General features: G+C 45.4%; 1 protein-coding gene across 1 annotated transcript; it reads left to right on the forward strand.

Moving 5' to 3' along the window:
- The first annotated feature begins 9,901 nt into the window (after positions 1-9,901).
- On the forward strand, positions 9,902-19,656 carry LOC123346855 (olfactory receptor 14A16-like). The gene is made up of 2 exons (XM_044984304.1): positions 9,902-9,983; positions 18,818-19,656. The coding sequence occupies exons 1-2, from the start codon at positions 9,902-9,904 to the stop codon at positions 19,654-19,656; spliced, it is 921 nt and encodes a 306-aa protein (XP_044840239.1).
- Positions 19,657-20,665: the final 1,009 nt, after the last annotated feature.

Here is a 20,665-nt window from a genome sequence, read left to right on the forward strand (position 1 = left end):
AACTGTAAACAGAGCAAAGGAGAGTCCCCTGCTGATTATCTAGATAGACTGACAAAGGTCTTTGAACAGCATTCGGGAATTGCTAATCCAGCTGAAAATGCCAGAGAAGCGGTAGGAGCTGCTTTTGTTCAGGGACTGTTACAAAAAGTTCAGCAACCATTAAGAACTATTTGTATTGGCTGGCAAACTAAACCCCTTTCAGAATTGGTGACAGTTGCCAATCATTGTACAGCTTGCACAGAGCAGAAAAAAGAAAATACTGAATCAAAACTTATGGCTTTGCAATTACAAACTTATCAAAACAGGGGCCGTGGGGGAATAAAAAGAGGACGAGGTCGTGGTATGGGAAGGGGTCCCTCGTATCCTGCCCAGAATCCTGCCCCGACTGGGAGCACTGCATGCCACTTTTGTGGTCAGGAGGGACACTGGAGAAATGAGTGTCCAAACCGACTATCTCAAAACCCTCCTCTGTTCCCAAATCCTGAAGCGCCTGCTTTTTTCCCACAGAATACCCCTTACTAGGACAGCCAGAGGGAACGTAACTACATCATGAATCCTTTAATTCCTATTAATCAGGAAGGCCCATATGTTAATTGTAAAATTGCAGGAAAATCTGTTACTTGTCTTGTGGATACCGGAACTAGTAAATCTGCTTTAAGATTCTCAGAGTTTCCCTCTGTTCCTTTGTCAGCGTTGTCTGTTAATGCTGTAGGCATTTTAAACTGTCCTGTTTCGCATCCTGTCACAAAACCCCTTGCTGTTTTGCTAGGGCCCCTCGCTGATGAGCACGCGTTTTTGCTCAGCCCCTCCTCTCCCGTGAATTTGCTGGGAAGGGATCTGTTGTGTAAATTAGGTTGTACCATTTATTGTACACCAGATGGTGTATTCTTACAAGTTCCTGATGAGAATACTAACCTGGTGTTGGCCACACTCCATATAGCAGAGCCAGCTAAATCAACGATAACTCTTAGCCCTGACCTTGTGCATTTGTTATCACAAGTGCCCCCCCATCTCTGGTCTCGTCATGCAAATGAAGTGGGACAGATTAGGACAGCCGAGCTGGTTACAATTCTTATTGACCCTGCTAAAACTTTGCCAAGGGTTCCACAATACCCACTGCGTCCTGAAGCAGAGGAAGGAATAGCTCCAGTCATAGAGTCTTTATTACAACAGGGTATTATTGTTCCCACGATTAGTTCTTGTAATACTCCTATCTTTCCTGTAAAGAAGCCAGGAAAGAACACCTATCGGTTTGTTCAAGACCTCCACGCGATTAATGCTGTTGTTTTACCTTCTTTTCCTGTGGTTCCAAATCCAACTACAATTCTTTCTTGTATTCCACCGTCAGCCACTTATTTTACTGTTGTGGATTTGTGTTCAGCATTTTTTTCTATTCCCATTCACCCAGATAGTCAGTATTTATTTGCCTTCACTTACAAAGGATGTCAGTATACCTGGACCAGATTACCCCAAGGGTATACTGAGTCTCCATCCCTGTTTTCCCAGATCCTAAAGAAGGATCTGGATGATGTGGTTTTCCCCGGTAAATCAGTGCTTATACAGTATGTGGATGACCTTTTGCTGGCATCTTTCTCTTTTGAATCTTGTAAAACTGATACTTTGACACTTTTAACTGCTTTAGCTGCCAAAGGTCACAAAGCATCCCAGGAAAAACTCCAACTGTGTCAACCCAAGGTTCATTATCTTGGTCATGATATTTCTCATGGCACGCGTTATTTATCAAATTCTCGTATTTCAGCTATTTTAAATATGCCTAGGCCTGGTACTATTTCTCAAATGCATACTTTTCTGGGAATGACTGGATACTGCAGACAGTGGATTTTAGGTTATGCAACAGTGATTAAACCCTTACAAGATCTGACTAAGTCAGGTACCCCTGAGCCACTTCCTTGGTCCCCAGAGGATGAGAGAGCTTTTGTTGCTATCAAGCAGAGACTATCCAGCGCACCGGCTCTGGGGCTTCCTGACTATACTAATCCATTCACTCTTTTCTGTCATGAGCATAATGGGTTTGCTTTGGCTGTACTAACGCAAAAGCACGGAGACAAACACCGTCCCATTGCTTATTACAGTACTACCCTAGACGCTGTGGCAGTTGGATTTCCCCCTTGTCTTTGGGCTGTGGCTGCAGCAGCCCTTTCTGTTCAGGTATCTGAATCTATTGTTTTAGGATCTCCTTTGATTGTTGCTGTTCCTCATGCTGTGGTTGCACTTTTGTTAAAATCTAAGACACAGCATTTATCCACTTCTCGTCTTACAAAATATGAGCTTGTTTTGCTATCTTCATCTCTTATTACTTTGGCTCGTTGCCCTGTTCTTAATCCAGCCTCTTTGTTGCCTGGGCCAGAAGACAGAGAACCACATGATTGTGTGTTTGTAACATCTGTCCTTACTCGTCCTAGAGATGATTTACTAGATGTCCCTTTGCAAAATCCTGATCTCCTTTATTTTGTGGATGGCTCGTGCTTGCGAGATTCTAAGGGTAAATTGGTTGCTGGTTATGCTGTATGTACTGCCTGTGCTGTTGTTGAAAGTGCTTTCCTTTCTTCAGTGTTTTCCTCTCAAGTAGCTGAACTTGTGGCTTTAACTCGAGCTTGCATTCTAGCTAAAGATCAAACAGTTACTATCTATACAGATTCTCGTTATGCTTTTGGAGTGGTACATGATTATGGGTTGCTTTGGAAATATAGAGGTTTCCTTACATCCACTGGTTCTCCTATTAAGAATGGTTTTTATGAATCTGCTCTTTTGGATGCTCTTTTGTTGCCTAAAGCTATTGCTGTTGTTAAATGTACTGCTCACAAGACCCCTCATGATGAAGTTACCCGTGGAAATGCTTTGGCAGACTTTGCAGCCAAAGCAGCGGCCCTTTCCGTACCTCAGGCTGCACATACTTGTGTCCTAATTGAGCAGCCTTCACTAGCCTCCCTTGAGGATCTGGCTAAGATCCAGGAGGCTGCATCAAGAACCGAGAAACACTCTTGGAGTGCTGCTGGATGCATTTTACATACTGATCATCTTTGGCATGCCCCAGATTGTCGCCTGATGGCACCGAAGATGTTACTGCCCTATCTTGCTCGCATATACCATGGAATGGCACACGTGAGCAAAGGGGGGATGGTTGCTGCAGTTAACCGAGATTGGTGTGCACCCAGTTTCCCTTCTGTAGCACATTCCTACTGTCAACACTGTGTGATTTGTCAACAGCACAACATTGGTAAAGCTGTTAAAGCTAAGCGGGAAGCCCACCCTCCCCCTTGGGGACCTTTTGTAAATATTCAGATTGATTTTATTCAAATGTCTAAATGTTGTGGTTATGAATATGTATTAGTTTTAGTTGATGTATTTACCAATTGGGTTGAAGCTTTTCCCTGCAGGAAAGCAGATGCCAGGACTGTTGTGAAACTTCTGCTTAAAGATTTTGTACCACGTTTTGGCATCCCTGTGAGTATCAACAGTGATCATGGAACTCACTTTACTGGACAGATTGTAAAGGAGTTATGTGCAGCTTTGCAGATCCAACACAACCTTCACTGCCCTCATCACCCACAGTCTGCTGGGACAGTGGAACGCCAGAACGGGATTTTAAAAAATAAACTGGCCAAGATTTGTGCTGAGACAAACTTAAAGTGGCCAGATGACCTTCCTTTGGCACTGATGAGTATGAGAGCCATTCCCAATCGAAAGACTGGACTCAGCCCTCATGAGATTTTGACAGGACGCCCAATGCGACTACCAGCTGCACCCCCACTAACCCTAGCTCAGATGGACATTCATTTGATGGATGACATAATGCTTAAGTATTGTCAGGCACTAATGAAATGTGTTAAGTCTTTTTATACACAGGTGAAGGAAGCATTACCGAAGGATCCTGTGCAACCTTGCCACTCGTTGGAACCAGGAGACTGGGTCTACATAAAGATCCATCAACGAAAGACTGCCTTGGCTCAACGCTGGAAAGGCCCTTTCCAAGTCCTGTTAACCACCAACACTGCTGTGAAGTGTCAAGGACTACCTGCCTGGACCCATGCATCTCACTGCAAAAAGACCCCTCCACCTCGGGAGGACACTCCTACTGATGATCAGCGTACTCCTTCTTCTAGCCCTGCTGTACCTGCTGGACAGCGGTAGAAGAGGGCAAGGTGACGTACTAGCAACCTCTCCCTTGTCCTCTGACAGACCTACTGTGCCTTTGGATTTTTCTAAAGGAATTCCAACATTAAAGACCTCTCCCCTTTATCATGCTAAACCACAATTGTTTTTGGAGAAGAAAAGAAGAAACATTCATTCTGCAGAAACCTCCAGAGTCCAGGGATTCCTGACTAAAAGAGACATTAAGAACTGGCCCTGGTGGAAGAAACGAAGTATCGTTAATTGGCAAGGAGGGAACTGTGGAAAACATGCTTGGGAATGTGGGGTTGAATGGTGGCTTGGATTTCTTCCAGGGGCAGGGCTCTGTGCTTATGGACAAGTACCCTGGGGATGTACTGCCCTCCCTAATTGGCTTTCAGATGATGAATACCGAAAGCGCCTTGCTACCACAAAGGTTACCCCCACTAGCCCCTCAAACCTGGCCATCACCTCTGTAATTTATCCAGATACAAACAAAATTGTATATTCTAATGAAATTCATTGGCCAAGGCCTTCCCATTTTAGTGATTTATTAGAATATTGCTCAGAAAGACTATTTTTTAAAGTTCAAAAGAATTCATATGAGTGAACAATTTAGTGGAAAACAAATGGATCGGTGAAAATAGAGATCCATAATATTACTGCAAATAAGCCCCAAAAATTTATGAATGAAATTGATGGGTTCCATAGTGAAGTAGATATGATGGTTATTCCTGGAATTTGTGCTCTGTTACCTAAAAGAGGCCCTTATTGTTATTTGGTTACCTAATTAGTGAATAATCAAACGAATACCCAAAGAGTTTGTTCTGCTACTGGAAATTTTACCTGTATTGAAACCATTCCAGTGACTGATAATGTAACCTGTACTTTATTGCAATACACTCCCTCTTATGCTATTAATATTAATACCTCCCGGAAATATATAAAGGTATACAACCAACAGATGTGGTATAGACCTACACTAAGGAGAGATGTAGCAGAATATCGATGGACTGTAATTAACACTACACTAGGGACTGTGAAGTTTACATTGCCTTTATCTAGTTTTCAGATCACCTCTACATATCCAAATTGTTCACAAGGGGCTGCCATTAGATTAGCACAACAGAGGGCCTGGGTTATTTCCTCTAGAAAGAAGAGGGACCTGACCGGATCCTTATGGGATGGGGCCAATAGTGCAGCAGCTGTTTGGAATGTTTTTAAGAACCAAGAACATGATGAGAAATTGGGCCAACTAGAGAAGGCCACCGGCCTAATTTCTGGGGCACAGCTAACCCAAGTACAAACCGGAGTGGGTGAGTTACATGTCATTTCCGCCCTTAGTTCTATGACCCAGAAGTTATTGAGAGAGATGGTATTGAATATCACTGAGGCTGGGAAGGCATTGCAGTGGGATCTAGCATGTTTGGAAATTCAGGATTTCCTGAATGACCAGCTGATGGCCATTCGGAATGATCTTGAGCACCAAGCTTGGCCCACTGCCCTTACAGACACATCAGGAGTACCATCTAATCTGTGGCCATGGAGACATACTTGGAGACTTTCTGGATGGAAGTGTGGACGTTCACAGTGCTCCTTCCATGCATATGGACCGGTTAAGGGGGTGTGGGCTCCCACATACCGAATCCTACCGGGTCCATGGGGAGGATGCATATGGGATTGGGTGATTCACCGAGATATCTGGGAAGTGAGACCGCCTGATTCTCCTAATCGATTTTTAGTTAGTGCTCCTGGGATTACAGCTGATATCTGGATGGGGTTAGGAAATCAATGGACATTTTGGCCGTTAGAACCACCACAGCTTCAGTGTGTACGGAAACTGAAGCCTGGGTAAGTTGTCACTGTTTATGACAATATATGCTGGGAGGGTGGAGGTCAAGGAACTACCCTGACGGGACACCCACTTTTTCAAGCTAATGATAGCTGTGTGTACGTTAAAGCCACCACATTGCAAGATATAATATTAATCTTACCACTGCTGCAGGCAATCATATCATTTAATGGCCTGCAGATAGAATGTTGCAAGTAGCTCTTAGATTTCAGGTATATTTTAATTGGACTAGAGTAGTGCCTGATGGGTTTCAAAACTTGCTTTCATTGTTACCAGAGGTTCAAAGAATCTCTGAATTGCAAGGGCAAATTCACATGCTTCAGAATATATATCAATCTGAAAAGAATGCCTTTCATACAGCTTATAGAGTGTCTACTTTATGTACTAAGTATGATGTATTGTGCTTTGTTACCAAAACTGTACAACAACCCCATTATATTATTCCTATGGGAATGTTATTGTTTGTAGTATTGTTAGTTACCTTAGGATTATGTTATTGTTGTTGTTGTTGTTGTAAAAAATGTCATAATAGTAATACCTTTCATGTTCATGCTAATCATGCATTGTCATTACATCCAATGAAAACCCCTAAGGTTGACATATCTGCTGTAGAATCTGAAATCCATGGTTTAATGCAAATAGAGATTTGAAAATGTCTGTTGTACTAGAGGTACAAAAGGGGGGAGTGTGGAAGCAGGGAAAGAATTAACAAGGATTTGAAGGGAATTTTAATGCATGTCAGTCAGTTAGCAAGAGTTAGCTAGCTGTAACCCTAATGACGTGAGACTTGTAGAAGCAAGGATAGTGTGAGGCGAGAGGAAAAGAACTGTGTAAAAAGTTATTACGACCTTGTACTGATAATCAAATATTCAGGCTGGCGTCTTCTAGGAGTGAGACAAATAAGATAGCAGAAAGGCTTATGTATAAACAAAATGTAGTTGTTGCTCATTATTGTCTGTATTATTGCTAGTTATTGTCTGTAACAAAGGTATAAAGGCTTGCTGTAATTGTTTACCAGTTGAGAGACCTGTCCGGGACTGGGGCGACCCTGTGTCCTAGGACACTCCCTCCCTCTATTGTAATTACTAGAGAAAGAATAAAGTATTTGATTTTGCTGCACCCAAAGAAAAAGCGAGAACTGAGTTTTTCTCCGACATGGGTCAGACTAAAGGTCCATCTAGCCCATTATCCTGTCTTCACACACTGGCCAATATCACATGCTTCAGAGAGAATTCTGTGCTGTCCAATTCCAGCATCTGGCAGTCAGAGGCTTAGGGACACCCAGAGCACAGGGTTGCATCCCTGACCCTCTTGGTTAATAGCCATTACTGAACCTATCCTCAATGAGCTTATCCCTGTCTAGCTATCCTTCCATCCACATAGATACCCCTCCATCTATTGATCAATCGATCAGTCTGAGGCTTTTGTACTGCCACCCATTACCATGGTATCAGAGCACTTTCCACATAAAATCAGTTACCATATCAAAGTCACACATGGGGTCTCTGGCTCTTCTCCTTTCTTCAGGGTGGGGAGTAAACATTCTGTCCCTGCCATGTCACCAAGGACGGAGGAGCTCTTTGCCTCCACTACTGACCCAGGGCCAGAAGAGCTATCAGCCTCCGCCATGGCCATGGGGCTAAAGGTGTCAGCTGCTGCCCCCAGAGGCAGGGCTGTTTGCTATAATGAACCCCTGGCTTTAACGAACAAATGGCTTAGTTTTTCAAGGGTTCGTTATAGCAAGGATGTACTGTATTTGGTTGGTTGGTTGATTTGTTTCTTTGTTCCACATGTTTTTGGAATATGTGGGTGTGGGATTGGGTGGGCTAGGTATGTTTGTTAGATGGGAGTATCCATTTGATATCATCAAGTAATGGATACTACCAGATCAGTCCGTGGATCAAGCACATGCCTATCTTCCACTGGTTTGTGGTTCGCTAGCAGAGACAGGGGCCTCCCTGATGGGACTTAGGCATCTCTCTCTGAGCTAGCACACAATCCTCTCCTCGGCATCTCCCAGAGTCCTTAGAGTTAGAAAACTTTTCCTAATCTCTAACCTAAATCTCCCTTGATGCAGATTCAGCCCATGACTTCTTGTCCTATCTTCAATGGACGTGGAGCACAATTGATCACCATCCTCTTTATAACAGCCCATAACATATTTGAAGACTGTTATCAGGTCCCCACTCAGACTTCTTTTCTCTTCCCAGTACGGCAACTGCCACTGAGGAAATGATCAAAGAGCAGCAAAATCCCTTGTGCCATATGCTAAACCGTATGATGGGAAAACGAATACAATAAGGCTCAGAACTTCAAATCTATCAGATTCCCCAAATAGCTTTGAAAATTCCCTTCAATGGGACTGGACGTCCAATTCACCTTGGCAGCTTTTACCAAGACCAGTGCTGGATTCTCCATCGCCTGATGTCTTTAGATCAGGACTGAATGCCCTTCTGGAACATGTGTTCGTCAAACATAAATTATTGGGCTCAAGACAGACGTAAATGGGCTATGATCTATAGGAGGTCAGAAGACTCAGACTGGGTGAGCTAATGGTCCCTTCTGGCCTTAAATTCTATGAATATTCTGCAAAAATTTGCATTGATGTGACCTAGGGTCCAGATCCCCATGGGCAGTGGTCCCCAACCTTTTCATCTGGTGGGTGCCAGATGAAGGACCGTGGCGGCGGTTGAGTTTCGGCGGATGTTCGAATGCTGGCCAGGACACAGGCGCGCTTAGATGCCTCCATGGGCGTCATGGCACCTGCAGGCACCGTATTGGGGACCGCTGCTCTAGGGACCTTTAAAATTCTGGACTAAAGCTTGTTTTCAGTCTCTTGGTAGTTTGGTTCTTAATTGAGAGCCCTTGAGAACTAATCCTTCTTTTCACCCATAAAGCAAGTGCACTTCTCCAAGGCAGTGTGTCTGACAGCTAAGCCGGTGGCATCCTGTTTAGGGAGAAGACAGGAGGTAGGTCTAATACCACAGCTGTGGTTTTTTAAGAGTTCTGAGGAGCTTTTGCCAAGGCCAGTGCTGGATTCTCCATAGCTTGATGTCTTTAGATCAAGACTGAATGCCCTTTTGGAACATGAGTTTGTCAAACATAAGTTATTGGCCTCAAGACTGGGGTAAATGGCATGTGATCTACAAGAAGGGGGAAGACTCAGACTGGGTGAGCTAATGGTCCCTTCTGGCCTTAAAGCCTATGAATATTCTGCAAAAGTTTCCATTGATGAGACCTAGGGTCCAAACCCCTTCGGACCTTTAAAATTCTAGACTAAAGCCTGTTTTCAGTCTCTTGTTAGTTGGCTCCTTAATTGAGAGCCCTTGAGAACTAAATCCTTCTTTTCACCTATAAATCAAGTGCACTTCTCCAAGGCAGTGTGTCTGACACCTAACCTGGTGGCATCCTGTCTAGGGAGATGACAGGGCGTTGGTCTAAGAGCAGAGCTGTGATTTTTTAAGAGTTCTGAGGAGTTAAATGCAAGTTCTCAAGGACTCCTTTAACTCCATTAGGCCCTACTCCAGAAGGGAGCCACACTGTTCACTGTTGGACAATATACCCACCACCAGTGCCTCTGGGACAGAATGCAGGAGATCTGGTTTATTGGAACATATTCCTAGCAGAGGAGGTATCTAGAAATCTGTGCAGAAGCTATTGGGGGCGGGGGTAGGGGTCGAGGTAGGTGGCCATTCATTTGGTTTTAATCCGGATAATCTCCATTTTGTGTGACTTGTCCCCTGTCTGGTACTGAGACAAAACCACATCTGGTTTGGTTCAGTATCACAGACGAGAGTTGAATGCAAGGTCACACTGGCTGGCGGGGAGACGCAGGCAGGGGTGGGCCCACAGCTTTCCCAGAAGTACCAGAATGTCTGGTATTCTCAGGAACTCTGGGTGAGGAATCGGTCCTGGGCCATGGGAGGGGAATCTCAAAGAAGAGGGACCAAGAACATCCGTGAGGTGGATGCTAGTGAGAGGATTGGGAAGGGATTAGAGGGTGAGGTCGTTTGGGTGTGGCAGAGGGAAGGAGATACCCAGAGACTAAAGTAAGAGTGTTCAGGGGGTGGAGGATGCGACAGAGGCTGGAGTCAAAGGGCCTCAATCTCATCTCCCTGAAACCAGAGATACTCCAGTGTAACACTATGGAAATACCCTAAAATGAGAGACAATGGAATCTGCCCCATTGACTCCAGTTTTCTGCAATTTTTTTACTGAAAATGTTTGGTTCTCACTTGTCAAAACATGAACAATTGGAGATTTTAGGGAAGTCTATGAAAACAAATTTTTTGATAAAAAAACAAATCTGATAGACTGTAGATGTTTGATTGACTTGATAGCAAATGTTTTAAAGATTTCCAAACATAATTCAAATTCTATGTTCTTAAATTAGCCCTGTATATTAATAATCTAACACATTTAATTGAAATGGAAAACTTACTGATCTGATCTTTGTTGATTTTTTCCCAGCTTGCGATGCATTCGAGCCTCCAGTGTTAGGAATCATTGGTCATATCTGTCTAGCTATTTTTGCACCCACTGTCAGAATAGTTTGGTTCGCTCTTTCTCTCTCTCTCTCATGTTCCCACCACTGCATTATCCATCAGCCATTGCTATGTCCCTTCACTGAATGTCCTGAGTTGCTGGGACTCTCTGCAGTTCCTAGCAGACAGGGATCTACTCCACAGATGGGCGTTCCCTTCTCCCCTCCTTGGGCAGGCTTGGCTGAGAGGTGATGGTCTAAATGGGATGAGGGACTGAAAGCCCCCCAGCTCTAGAGACGGCCAGGCAGAGGAAGGAGGAAAGAGGTGTGGAAAGGAACTGATGGCCAGGAGTGGCCAATGGAGAAAAGCAGGAGAAAATGTCTGGTGTTTTGAGGTGGGAGAGAAGGAAGCAGAGGCGGGGGACTTTTCTCTGGGGCTGGGATCATGTCAGGGGAATGGGTCTGAGGAGAGGAGGGGACTAGTGGGCGAGAGGGGTTCAGGAGGGATCTCTGAGGAAGCTGAGTCAGGAACTCTGGGTGGAGAATTGACTCTGGGCCATGGGAGGGGGTGTGTGGCGGGCTTGGCCCACGCTGCCCCTTTGTGGCAGGTGTGTGACTGGGTGTCAGGACCTTGCCACTCACAAGTTCACTAGCCCGCCTTTCGGCAGGCAGCCAGTTGCGGCCTAATGGCCTTCATCCACACTGTCACCCCTTGGTCAGGGTAGCGCTTCCTAGTGGCTGGAGTCCATGTAACTCACCCCCAGGCATCGGGATAGTGTCGCCCAATGTCCAGGGTCCATATAACTTGACCTCATGTGGGAGCAGTGCAGTCTAATGTCCCAAGTCCATGCAATCCCTCTTGCAAGCAAGGTAGTGTGGCCTAGTGGCCAGAGTCTATAAGAGTCCCACCCCCCAAGCATCAGGGCAGTGTGGCCTAGTGTCCAGGGTCCATATAACGTGATCTCACTCCCCCTCATGTGGACACAATGTGGCCTAATGACCAGAGTCAATTGAATTCCCCTCACAAGTGGGGTCGTGTGGACTAGCGGCCAGAGTCCATAGAATTCTCCCAGTTCAAGGGGTAGGACTGGTAGGGGGATCCAAGCCCACCCTCCCCACTGAATCCCAAACCAGGACCGTGGTAGTGGCAGACTCCCATTACCACCAGCTTGGCAGGGATCTTCCCACAACACGCCGAGCTCCTATACGGCTTTAACGTCAATTGCCTCTATAGTTCCCCTGGGTCACTTCCTACCATATTTGCCAGGTTCTCTGCTTAGAGGGTTCCTCTGGTCTGTTCCCCTCCTGTGACGTCCTCCATCTGGGTATCAGGGTACGTTCCGGCTTGGCTGGCTTCTGGATCTTGGTGCGCAGGCTCTACCTCTTCAGGAGCTAGCAGCATGCCTCCTTCTCCTCCGGCGGTCAGCCCAAATTGAGCAGCTCTGCAGGCTTTTATACCTGTTCTTCAGTTGAAGCATGCCCAGCAGAGCTTCCAGGGCATGGCTTCCTCTGCTAGGAAAAAAGGGTTAACCACTGCAGTCAGGGGTACCTTTAGTAATTTCGCCATCCCAAGCATGGCGGCACGCCGCGGGGGGTGCTCTGGCGGTCGCCAGTCCCGTGGCTCCAGTGGAGCTCCTGCGTATGTGCCTGCGGAGGGTCCGCTGCTCCCGCGGCTCCGGTGGAGCATCCGCAGGCATGCCTGCGGGACGTCCACCGAAGCCTCGACCAGCAGACCCTCCGAAGGCACATCTGAGGGAGGTCCACCCTCCCGGAGACAGGCAGAGCGCCCCCTGCGGCATTCTGCCCCAAGCGCGCGCTTGGCGCGCTGGGGTTTGGAGCCAGCCCTGCCTGCAGTACCGGTGCGGGGCCACTCTCAAAGAACACAGGGAATCTCAAAGAACAGGGACCAAGAGTGTCCATGAGATGGAGGGTTGTGAGAGGAGAGGGAGGGAATAAGGGGTTAGGGGTTGTTTGGGTGTCTGGGCTGTGTGAGGTAGAAGGAAGGAGACACCCGGGGACTAGAGTAAGAGCGTTCAGGGGGTGGAGGATGCGGCAGAGGCTGGAGTCAAAGGGCCTGAATCTCCTCTCCCTGAAACCAGACATACGCCACTGTAACACTATGGACTTACCTTGAGATGAGTGACTGGGAAATCAGCTCCATTGGGATTACTCCTGATTTACACCAGGATGAGTGAGAGGGAAATCAGTTGACTGCAGTGGAGTATTTCTAACTTTTCTTACCGTTGGTGCATTTTGGTGCTGATTTATTGTGCACAGCTAGAGATCAAACCAGGGCTCAGATCCTCATACCGGGGACTCCAAAGCTCAGTAGAGTTCAGTCCACCTACTCGCCCTCGGGGGAAATAAAGTGACAGAGATCTTAGCCATAGTGCTTAGTTCTCAGTCAGGTGCGTCAGCCTTTGCAGTGCTTGGAGTCTCGCCAAATGGATTGCACTGTGAATGGCGAGAGGAGGAGCTGTCTGAAATCTGTTTCTGACTCGCAGCCCCATAGCTGCTGAAAGGAGAATGTTCTGGCCAACAAATCTAGGCCCCGTGACTTAAAATCTAACCCTAGGCAGAAATCTGTGACTAAAAGCAGGTGACAGCTGCCTCTGTTGAAGGGTTTCTAATCTTGGGGAACTGCCACTTGAGCACAGCCGAATATAGAGAAGGTGCTGAAACTCTTTTTGAAATGAAAATAAATAACCCATGCACATGCTCCCTGGGAGGGGGAGTGGAGATGATTGGGGGTGGAAGAGTTGGTGGGAAAGTGAGAGAGGAGTTTTGTGGGCCATGAGAGGAGGGGTGATTATGGGAAGGAGGATAAATGAGGAGGGTGAATAGGAGATGGGTTGGGTGTGAGGTGATGGGGAGGGGTGGGACACTGGGAAGGAGAACATGAGGGTGAGTGACAGCAGCCTGGGTGGAATATTGGGGACAGGGGCACCTGACAATCCCACATTCCCCTCCCATGTCTGTGCCAATATCTGGGGGTTCCTAACCCATCTATGGGGGTCCAACCCTCCATGCTCCCCTCACGTGATTTTGGGAGCTTTGTCCTTGCCCTGCTGAGGGGCTGAATCTGTCTCCCTAAGCCCTTCCCCATGTGTGCTGGGTCTAGGGAAGCGCCGCCTCTTGGGGTGTGAAGCTAAGAAGAGGCACATGGGGACGATGCACTGACAGCACCATGAAGACCCTGCTGGCACTGGGGTGACTGCTACGAGTGGAGCAGTTCACACTTCTCAGAGCAATTGATTCAGGCTGCACCATCTTCTGGAAGGGTTCTCGCTCAGCTCAGAATAGCTCATTAAGATGAACAGGCCATTTCTCTGAGCATCCAATGTGGCAGATAGATGCATCCCACTTTGTTCTGCACTTATCGAGAAGTTCTGGGGGTGGATGTGAGGGGAACCCAGAAAGGCACATAGTACAGCTCCCATCCACAAAAAAAAGCATTGTGGTTCTGAAAAGAGCCTTTTGCTTCTCTCATCCTCCATATCCACTGCTATCTACAGACAGCACAAGAACCACTTACTCCTACCAATATTTTTCTTTCTCTTCAAACATCTAGGAATTTAAATAGCCAAAAACTTCATTGAAACAGAGTTAAGATCTCCCAGAGTTAAGATCTCATGCCCATCTAGAAGGTCCAGTTCAGCAAAATTCAAGATTCTGAAAACCTGGACATACAGAATTAAGGTAAGGTAAGGTAAATGCCCACATAACCTTAACTCTGCCCCCTTTGAGTGATGCTCCACAACACCTCTAACACCAACACTCCTGCTCTGCCTTATCACTGCAATGGACAGGCGCTACCTGTGCTTGCCCTATGCTTAAACACTGGGCCTGCTCCCACCACAGAATGGGTGTAAATATTAGAAACAAAACAATAATTAAAAGAGCGAACTTTGGTTTAAAGAGACATCAGACAGGAATACACTCACCAGATCTTTCTATTTAACAGGCTTTTACCATAGTACAGAGTGAGGATCATTTTAACTCCTATGTCATTTCCAGTGATTTTATTAAAGTGGGTGACATTATTGTATTCACATATTAACAGACCAGGTATGTCTAACAAATGTTCATATGCAAAACAATTGGACAGGTGTGCTGGGATTTTTATTTTTTTACAGGCGAAAATACTTTGAGCACTGAAGAAGAGGTAACCAAATATCTAAGTATCTATCTGTACTATTTTGCTGAATATGTAATGATCCATTTGCAGCAGTTGACGAGAAGTTGAGAGGAAGAGGGGCGAAGGGGAGGAAAAAACATGGGGAAATAGTTTTACTTTGTGTAACGACCCATCCACTCGAAGTCTTTATTCAAGCCTAATTTAATGGTGTCGTTTTTGCAAATTAATTCCACTTCAGCAGTCTCTCATTGGAGTCTGTTTTTGAAGGGTTTTTTGTTGTTGTTATATTGCAACTTTTAGGTATGTAATTGAGTGACCAGGGAGACTGAAGTGTTCTCTGACTGGTTTTTGAAAGTTTTAATTCTTGACGTCTGATTGGGGTCCATTTATTCTTTTCCATAGAGACTGTCCAGTTTGTCCAATGTACATGGCAGAGGGACATTGCTGGCACATGATGGCATAGATCACATTGGTAGATGTTGTAACTATTCCAAATACTCCAAGTTGTAACTCTTATCCCCATTGAAGGGATGACAACTTTGGAATGGAGCAGTGAAGGGACTGAACAAAGTCAGAGGAATAGTTGGGATCAGATCTCAGGACACCTTGAACCTTAGCTTGTTAATAATTAATTAAATAATTATCTGATATTAGAGACCCATTATATTAGGTAAGACACAGTCTCCGTCCCAGGGACAGGCAAAGGGTGAGAGGGAAAAGACAGCCCCAGGGATTGACTTTCCCAAGATAACACAACAGGTCAGTGGCAGGGCTAGGAATTGATGACAGACGTCTGGAGTACAGTCCTGTCTGCCCGCAGTGTGTGCTTAACAATCTTTCCTGGAGACCCTGCTGCCTCGTTGGAATTCTGATTATTTTAGTTTCTGGAAACTCATCAGGGAAGTAGAGGGCAAGAGAAATTAATTGTTTCCTCTGGGATGTTGAGGGCTCCAGGCAGTGAGTCTCACAAGCCCTTAGAAAACAGACATGGATAAATCACCTTCCTGCAGTACCAGCCTTTTTGACACACAGCTCATCTGCAGACAGCACAGATCTCAATGTATTTCCAACAGCTCAGACTCAGTGCAGTGGGGGAACAGCCTCTCATAGTACAGTGATAAGATCATTAGATAGAGAGATTGGTGGACAGAGCAGTGTGCAAGGGGTTCGAGAGAGATGGGGAGACCAATTGCAGTTTGTAGCTGGAGTAGAAAAGACATTTCAGTCTGGGAGGATTCCACATTGACTGGCACCATAAGTTTGCTCTTGCAATTAAATATATTTGCGAGTTACACAGTGGCACTTTATGGATGAAATTGTAAGTGACAATACATTTTTTTTCATAGTTTCACCCTTAGCTCAATTTTAGCATGGGAAACTCAGTCAGTCCAAAGAACTTACCTTAGGAAAGAGAGGGCAGAATATCTGTGCCTCAGTTTCCTTCTATTGGGAGTGGGGAAATTGATGAAATTGACACATATATTTTAGAATTGATTAAGGAGTTTACATTAAAGTAGTCCAAAAATTGTGACAAACACTATCAGCTCATTGATATCTTTCTCTCTGTGTACATTAGTTTTTTGTTATTGCTGTCTGTCTGTCTCTTTGTACTTTTCTCTCTCAATTAGTTTGTTTTTACTTGTCTAGCAAACTGTTAGTTTTTTTAGTTCTGTGTTTCTCTCGCACTCTCTGTATCTGTTCTTTTCTTACTTGTGTCTCTATTAGTTTGTTGAGCTATCTATCAATTTGTGTCTAGTTCTTAGTTTATTGCTACTTCTGTTTATTAACTTGCAGCAAGGGCAGTTGAGTCAAGGGGGTTAGAGTAGTGGTGACTAGGAGCCTGGACTCCTGGGTTCTATCCCCAGCTCTGGAAAGAGATGGGGGTCTAGTGGGTAAGAGTAGCAGGGACAGAGAGCCAGGCCTCCTGAAGTTTATGTGTGGCTTTGGGCAGAAATTCAGTCCGGAGAGGAACCAGAACTGGGGTTTCTATTTCTGTCTATCATAAGGACTTTGGGGCAGGCACCCCTCATAACTTGAACCTGAGTGGTTAGGGCTTTAACCATACACCAGGTGAGTGTTATGCTTTATTTTTATCAATGTGTCATACGTTCAGATCTTCAGGTGAGTGACCCAAGTACCACGCTGGAGAATCATTCTCACTAGCGTTCGTTCGCCCAATGACTACCCATTGTCACTCGCAGCAGTCATTCCTGATGGCAATGGAGAGTCACTGGCACAGAGGCTGAGATACAGTCTGATGCAGTTGTTAGAGGAGGGGACTGGGAGTCATGACACGTCACTTGTGTTCCCAACTCTGGGAGGGAGTTGAGTCCAGTGGCTCAACTCCTGGCTTCTATTTCCAGCTCCGAGAGGGGTGTTGGATTTACAGAGTTAATGCAGGGAGCAAACTGGAGGGACTCCTGGATTCTCTTCCAAGCTCTGGAAGGGTGTTTTGTTGAGTGGTTAGAGAAGCAGGAGGGGAGCCGGTACATCTGTCTCTCACAGCAAGTGTGAAAATCTGGCTAGAACAAGGGATGGGGCATCACAGCTCCTGGGCTGTATTCCTAACTCGAGTTTACAGTGTAATTATGATTGGGTTGGGTCACCTCCATGTGAGATGCTGCTCCAGTTTAGAGCAGAATAAAGTGGGAGTAATTCCATGGCATGCAGTGAAATTACCCCATATTTGCAGCAGTGCCCCTGACAGCAGAATCTGGCCAGGCAGACCCCCAATTCCCCTCTGAGGATAGTAACATTTATACACCATTATCCAGAGTTTGCCCACCTCTGGGTGACAGAGGTATACAAATACCTCAAAAGCAATTGTTCCTATTTTTCCTCTCCATCACCCTAGTGTAAACTATGAGTAACTCCACTGGAGTCCATTGAGCTGATTCTATTTTCTCTCACCCCAGTGTAAATCAGGAGTGTCATAAACAGATAGTTAAGGGTTAAGGTCTCTTTTACCTGTAAAGGGTTAACAAGCTCAGTAACCTGATGAACACCTGACCAAAGGACCAATCAAGGGACAAGATAATTTCAAATCTCTGTGGAGGGAAGTCTTTGTCTGTGTTCTTTGTTTGGGTTGCTGTTCTCTTTTTGGATCTAAGAGATGCCAGACATATCTTCAAGTTCTCCAAGTTTTCCTGAAGTATTTCCTACTATCCAGTATAGTGAGTATTAGAAAGGCGGATTAGTCTTATAATTAATTTCTGCATTTGCAATTGTGTGTTGGCTGGAGAAATATCTTCATTTCTGTTTGCTGTTATTTTGATTATTCTGAGAAAGGAGGGGGCGGGAAGCCTTCCAGGTTTATAAGCTAGACCCTGTATATTTTTATCCTGGTGTTACAGAGATAGTGTACTTTCTTTCTTTCTTTTAATAAAATCCTTTTCTTTTTAGAACTTGATTGATTTCTTCCCTTGTTTGGATTTTCAGGGGAAGGGAAGGGGGATAGGGAATCCCTCTTTGTTTGATTCAAGGTACCTTTCCCAAGGACTAGGGCAGGGGGAAGAAGGTGGGGGGAATGGATTATTTCCCTTTGTGTAAAGATTCAAGGAGTTTGGATCTGTGTTCTCCAGGGAAAGTTTGGGGGAACAGGGAGTGTGCCAGACACTAAAAACCTGGCTGGTGGCAGCTTTACCAGATCTAAACTAGGATTTTAGTTTAGAGGAGTCCATGCAGGTCCCCATCTTGTGGACGCTAAAGTTCAAAGTGGGGAATAAACCTATGATATGGTTGGCAGCGGTTTGGGTTTTTTAGGAACCAAAAGCCAGATTTTTTTTTCCTCCTTTGAGATGCTGGGGAAGCAGTGAAGGAGAGATACCGCAAAGGCAAACAGACAAAGGTTTTCTAACAAGCTTTGTTAGAAAGAGGTAACTCCACTGGAGTCCATTGAGCTGATTCTATTTTCTCTCACCCCAGTGTAAATCAGGAGTAACTCCATTGGAGTCAGTGGGGCTTTTTTCCCCATCCTCATTCCCATATTAAACCAATCTTCACAAGCTAAGGGTCTGACTCAAGTAAATTGAGGTGGTTTTCACAAAAAGAGAGTTATTTTTACTGATCTAATGCTGTCCCTTGCTCTCTTCCCTCCCTCCGCAGACATCAAACAATTTCCTGAGAAAGAAAATGTCCAACCGAACTACCTTGACCAATTTCCTTCTCCTGGGATTCTCCGAAGTTCGGGAGCTGCAGATTTTGCACTTTGTAGTGTTTCTAGTGATTTACCTGGCAGCCCTGGTGGGGAATCTTCTTATCTTCATGGTTATAGTCTTCGACCACCACCTTCACACCCCCATGTACTTCTTCCTGATGAATCTGTCTGTCCTAGACCTTGGCTCCATCTCTGTGATTGTCCCCAAATCCATGGCCAACTCCCTCATGAACATCAGGTCCATTTCCTATGCTGGATGTGTTGCCCAAGTCTTTTTCCTCCTCTTCTTGTTGGAAGTAGATTTTTCCCTTCTAATTATCATGGCATATGACCGATATGTCGCCATCTGCCAACCACTGCACTATGAGACAATAATGAACAGCAGAGCGTGTATACAAATGGCAGCTGGTGCCTGGATCAGTGGGATTCTTTACTCTGTGCTACACACTGGGAACACGTTTGCATTGACCTTCTGTGGAGGCAACATGGTCGATCAGTTCTTCTGTGAAATCCCCCAGCTATTGAAGCTCACCTGCTCTGACTCATATCTGACTGAAGTTAGGGTTCTTGCTTTTAGTATATGTTTGTTCTTAGGCTGCTTTATTTTTATCATTGTGTCATATGTTCAGATCTTCAAATCAGTGTTGAGAATCCCCTCTGAGCAAGGCCGGCATAAAGCCTTCTCCACCTGCCTCCCTCACCTCATTGTGGTCTCCTTGTTTGTTTGCAGTTCTAGCTTTGCCTACCTGAAACCCACCTCCAGCTCCCCATCTGCTCTGGATCTTGTGATGGCTGTTCTCTATTCTGTATTGCCACCAATCATGAATCCAATTATCTATAGCATGAGGAACAAGGAGATGAAAGCTGCCCTGAGGAGACTGACTGAGTGTATGTAATTCACCAAGAATTTATTTCTGTCTTTATCTAATAAAAGTTTGCTTACTTAGTATCTGTTTATTTAATGTCAGAGATTTCCATGACCACACAGCTTGCACACAAACAGGTCTGATTCTGATCTCTGTTGCACCAAAGCAAATCCAGATTAACTCTGCCGATGTCACTGCTGCTGGGGAGATTTACACCAGTAGAAAACCTGGCCCAATTGTGGAGTTAAATGGGTGTAAATTGTGTGCATAAAAGGAATTAGACTTTCATTTTGTGTCAAAACAGTACCTGTTACACTGGTTGGTCACTTGTACCCATTCCATGGCCAGTGAAAACAATGATGGGCGTTGTCTTGTTTGTGTGTATAAATCAGAAATTGCTTCGTTGGAATCAGAGGAGTCAGACTGGTGTAAGACTGGGGTAGGTGAGAAGACATTTGGGGTAGATCCTCAACACATCAGTGTAGTTCCATTGACTTTGGTGTCCCTAAAGCGATTTGCAGCATCTGTGGATCTGAGCTACTGTATATCCATTGCCACCAGCTGGTGACTGGACCCATTGTCTTATAAACCACCATTCGTGGCCTAACCGTTACAGGGGGAGCCTGGCTTACATGTACATTGGTCATGTGAGTGATAGAGAGACTGTCTAGAAATTACAGGGAGGTTTCTAACCACCAGTGGGGCAAGGTTCTGGAGCAGCCTCTAAATAGAAGTTGTGGGGGGCAAGTGAACAAATTCATTTTCAGAGAGAGCTGGACACATGTCTGAGTGAGATTGTATGATGGAGCTGCTTGTGATGGTGGAGGGCAGAGCTCAGCAACCCTGGGTCTCACTTGCAGCATATGTCTTATGTTTCTAAAAGTTCATGCTTCAATGTTTCCTCTGGATACTGGCAGGGGTCAGGAAGGGATTCTCCCCCCCCAGTGTATTCTGGGAGGTTTTTTTTTTAATCTCTGAAGCATCAGGGCGGCCCTAGCTGGAGATGGAACATTGGGTAGGATGTGCCAGGGCTCTGAGG

Source organism: Mauremys mutica, chromosome 12 (assembly GCF_020497125.1).
Source record: "Mauremys mutica isolate MM-2020 ecotype Southern chromosome 12, ASM2049712v1, whole genome shotgun sequence".
Classification (NCBI taxonomy): Eukaryota; Metazoa; Chordata; order Testudines; family Geoemydidae; genus Mauremys; species Mauremys mutica.

Bases quoted from the DNA above. Each gene is read 5' to 3' on its own strand.
- LOC123346855 (XM_044984304.1), top strand. From the start codon at position 9,902: ATGGGAGGGGAATCTCAAAGAAGAGGGACCAAGAACATCCGTGAGGTG. The intron at 9,984-18,817 runs GTGAGGTCGTTT...TGCACTTTGTAG, and splicing joins GATTGGGAAGGGATTAGAGG to TGTTTCTAGTGATTTACCTG.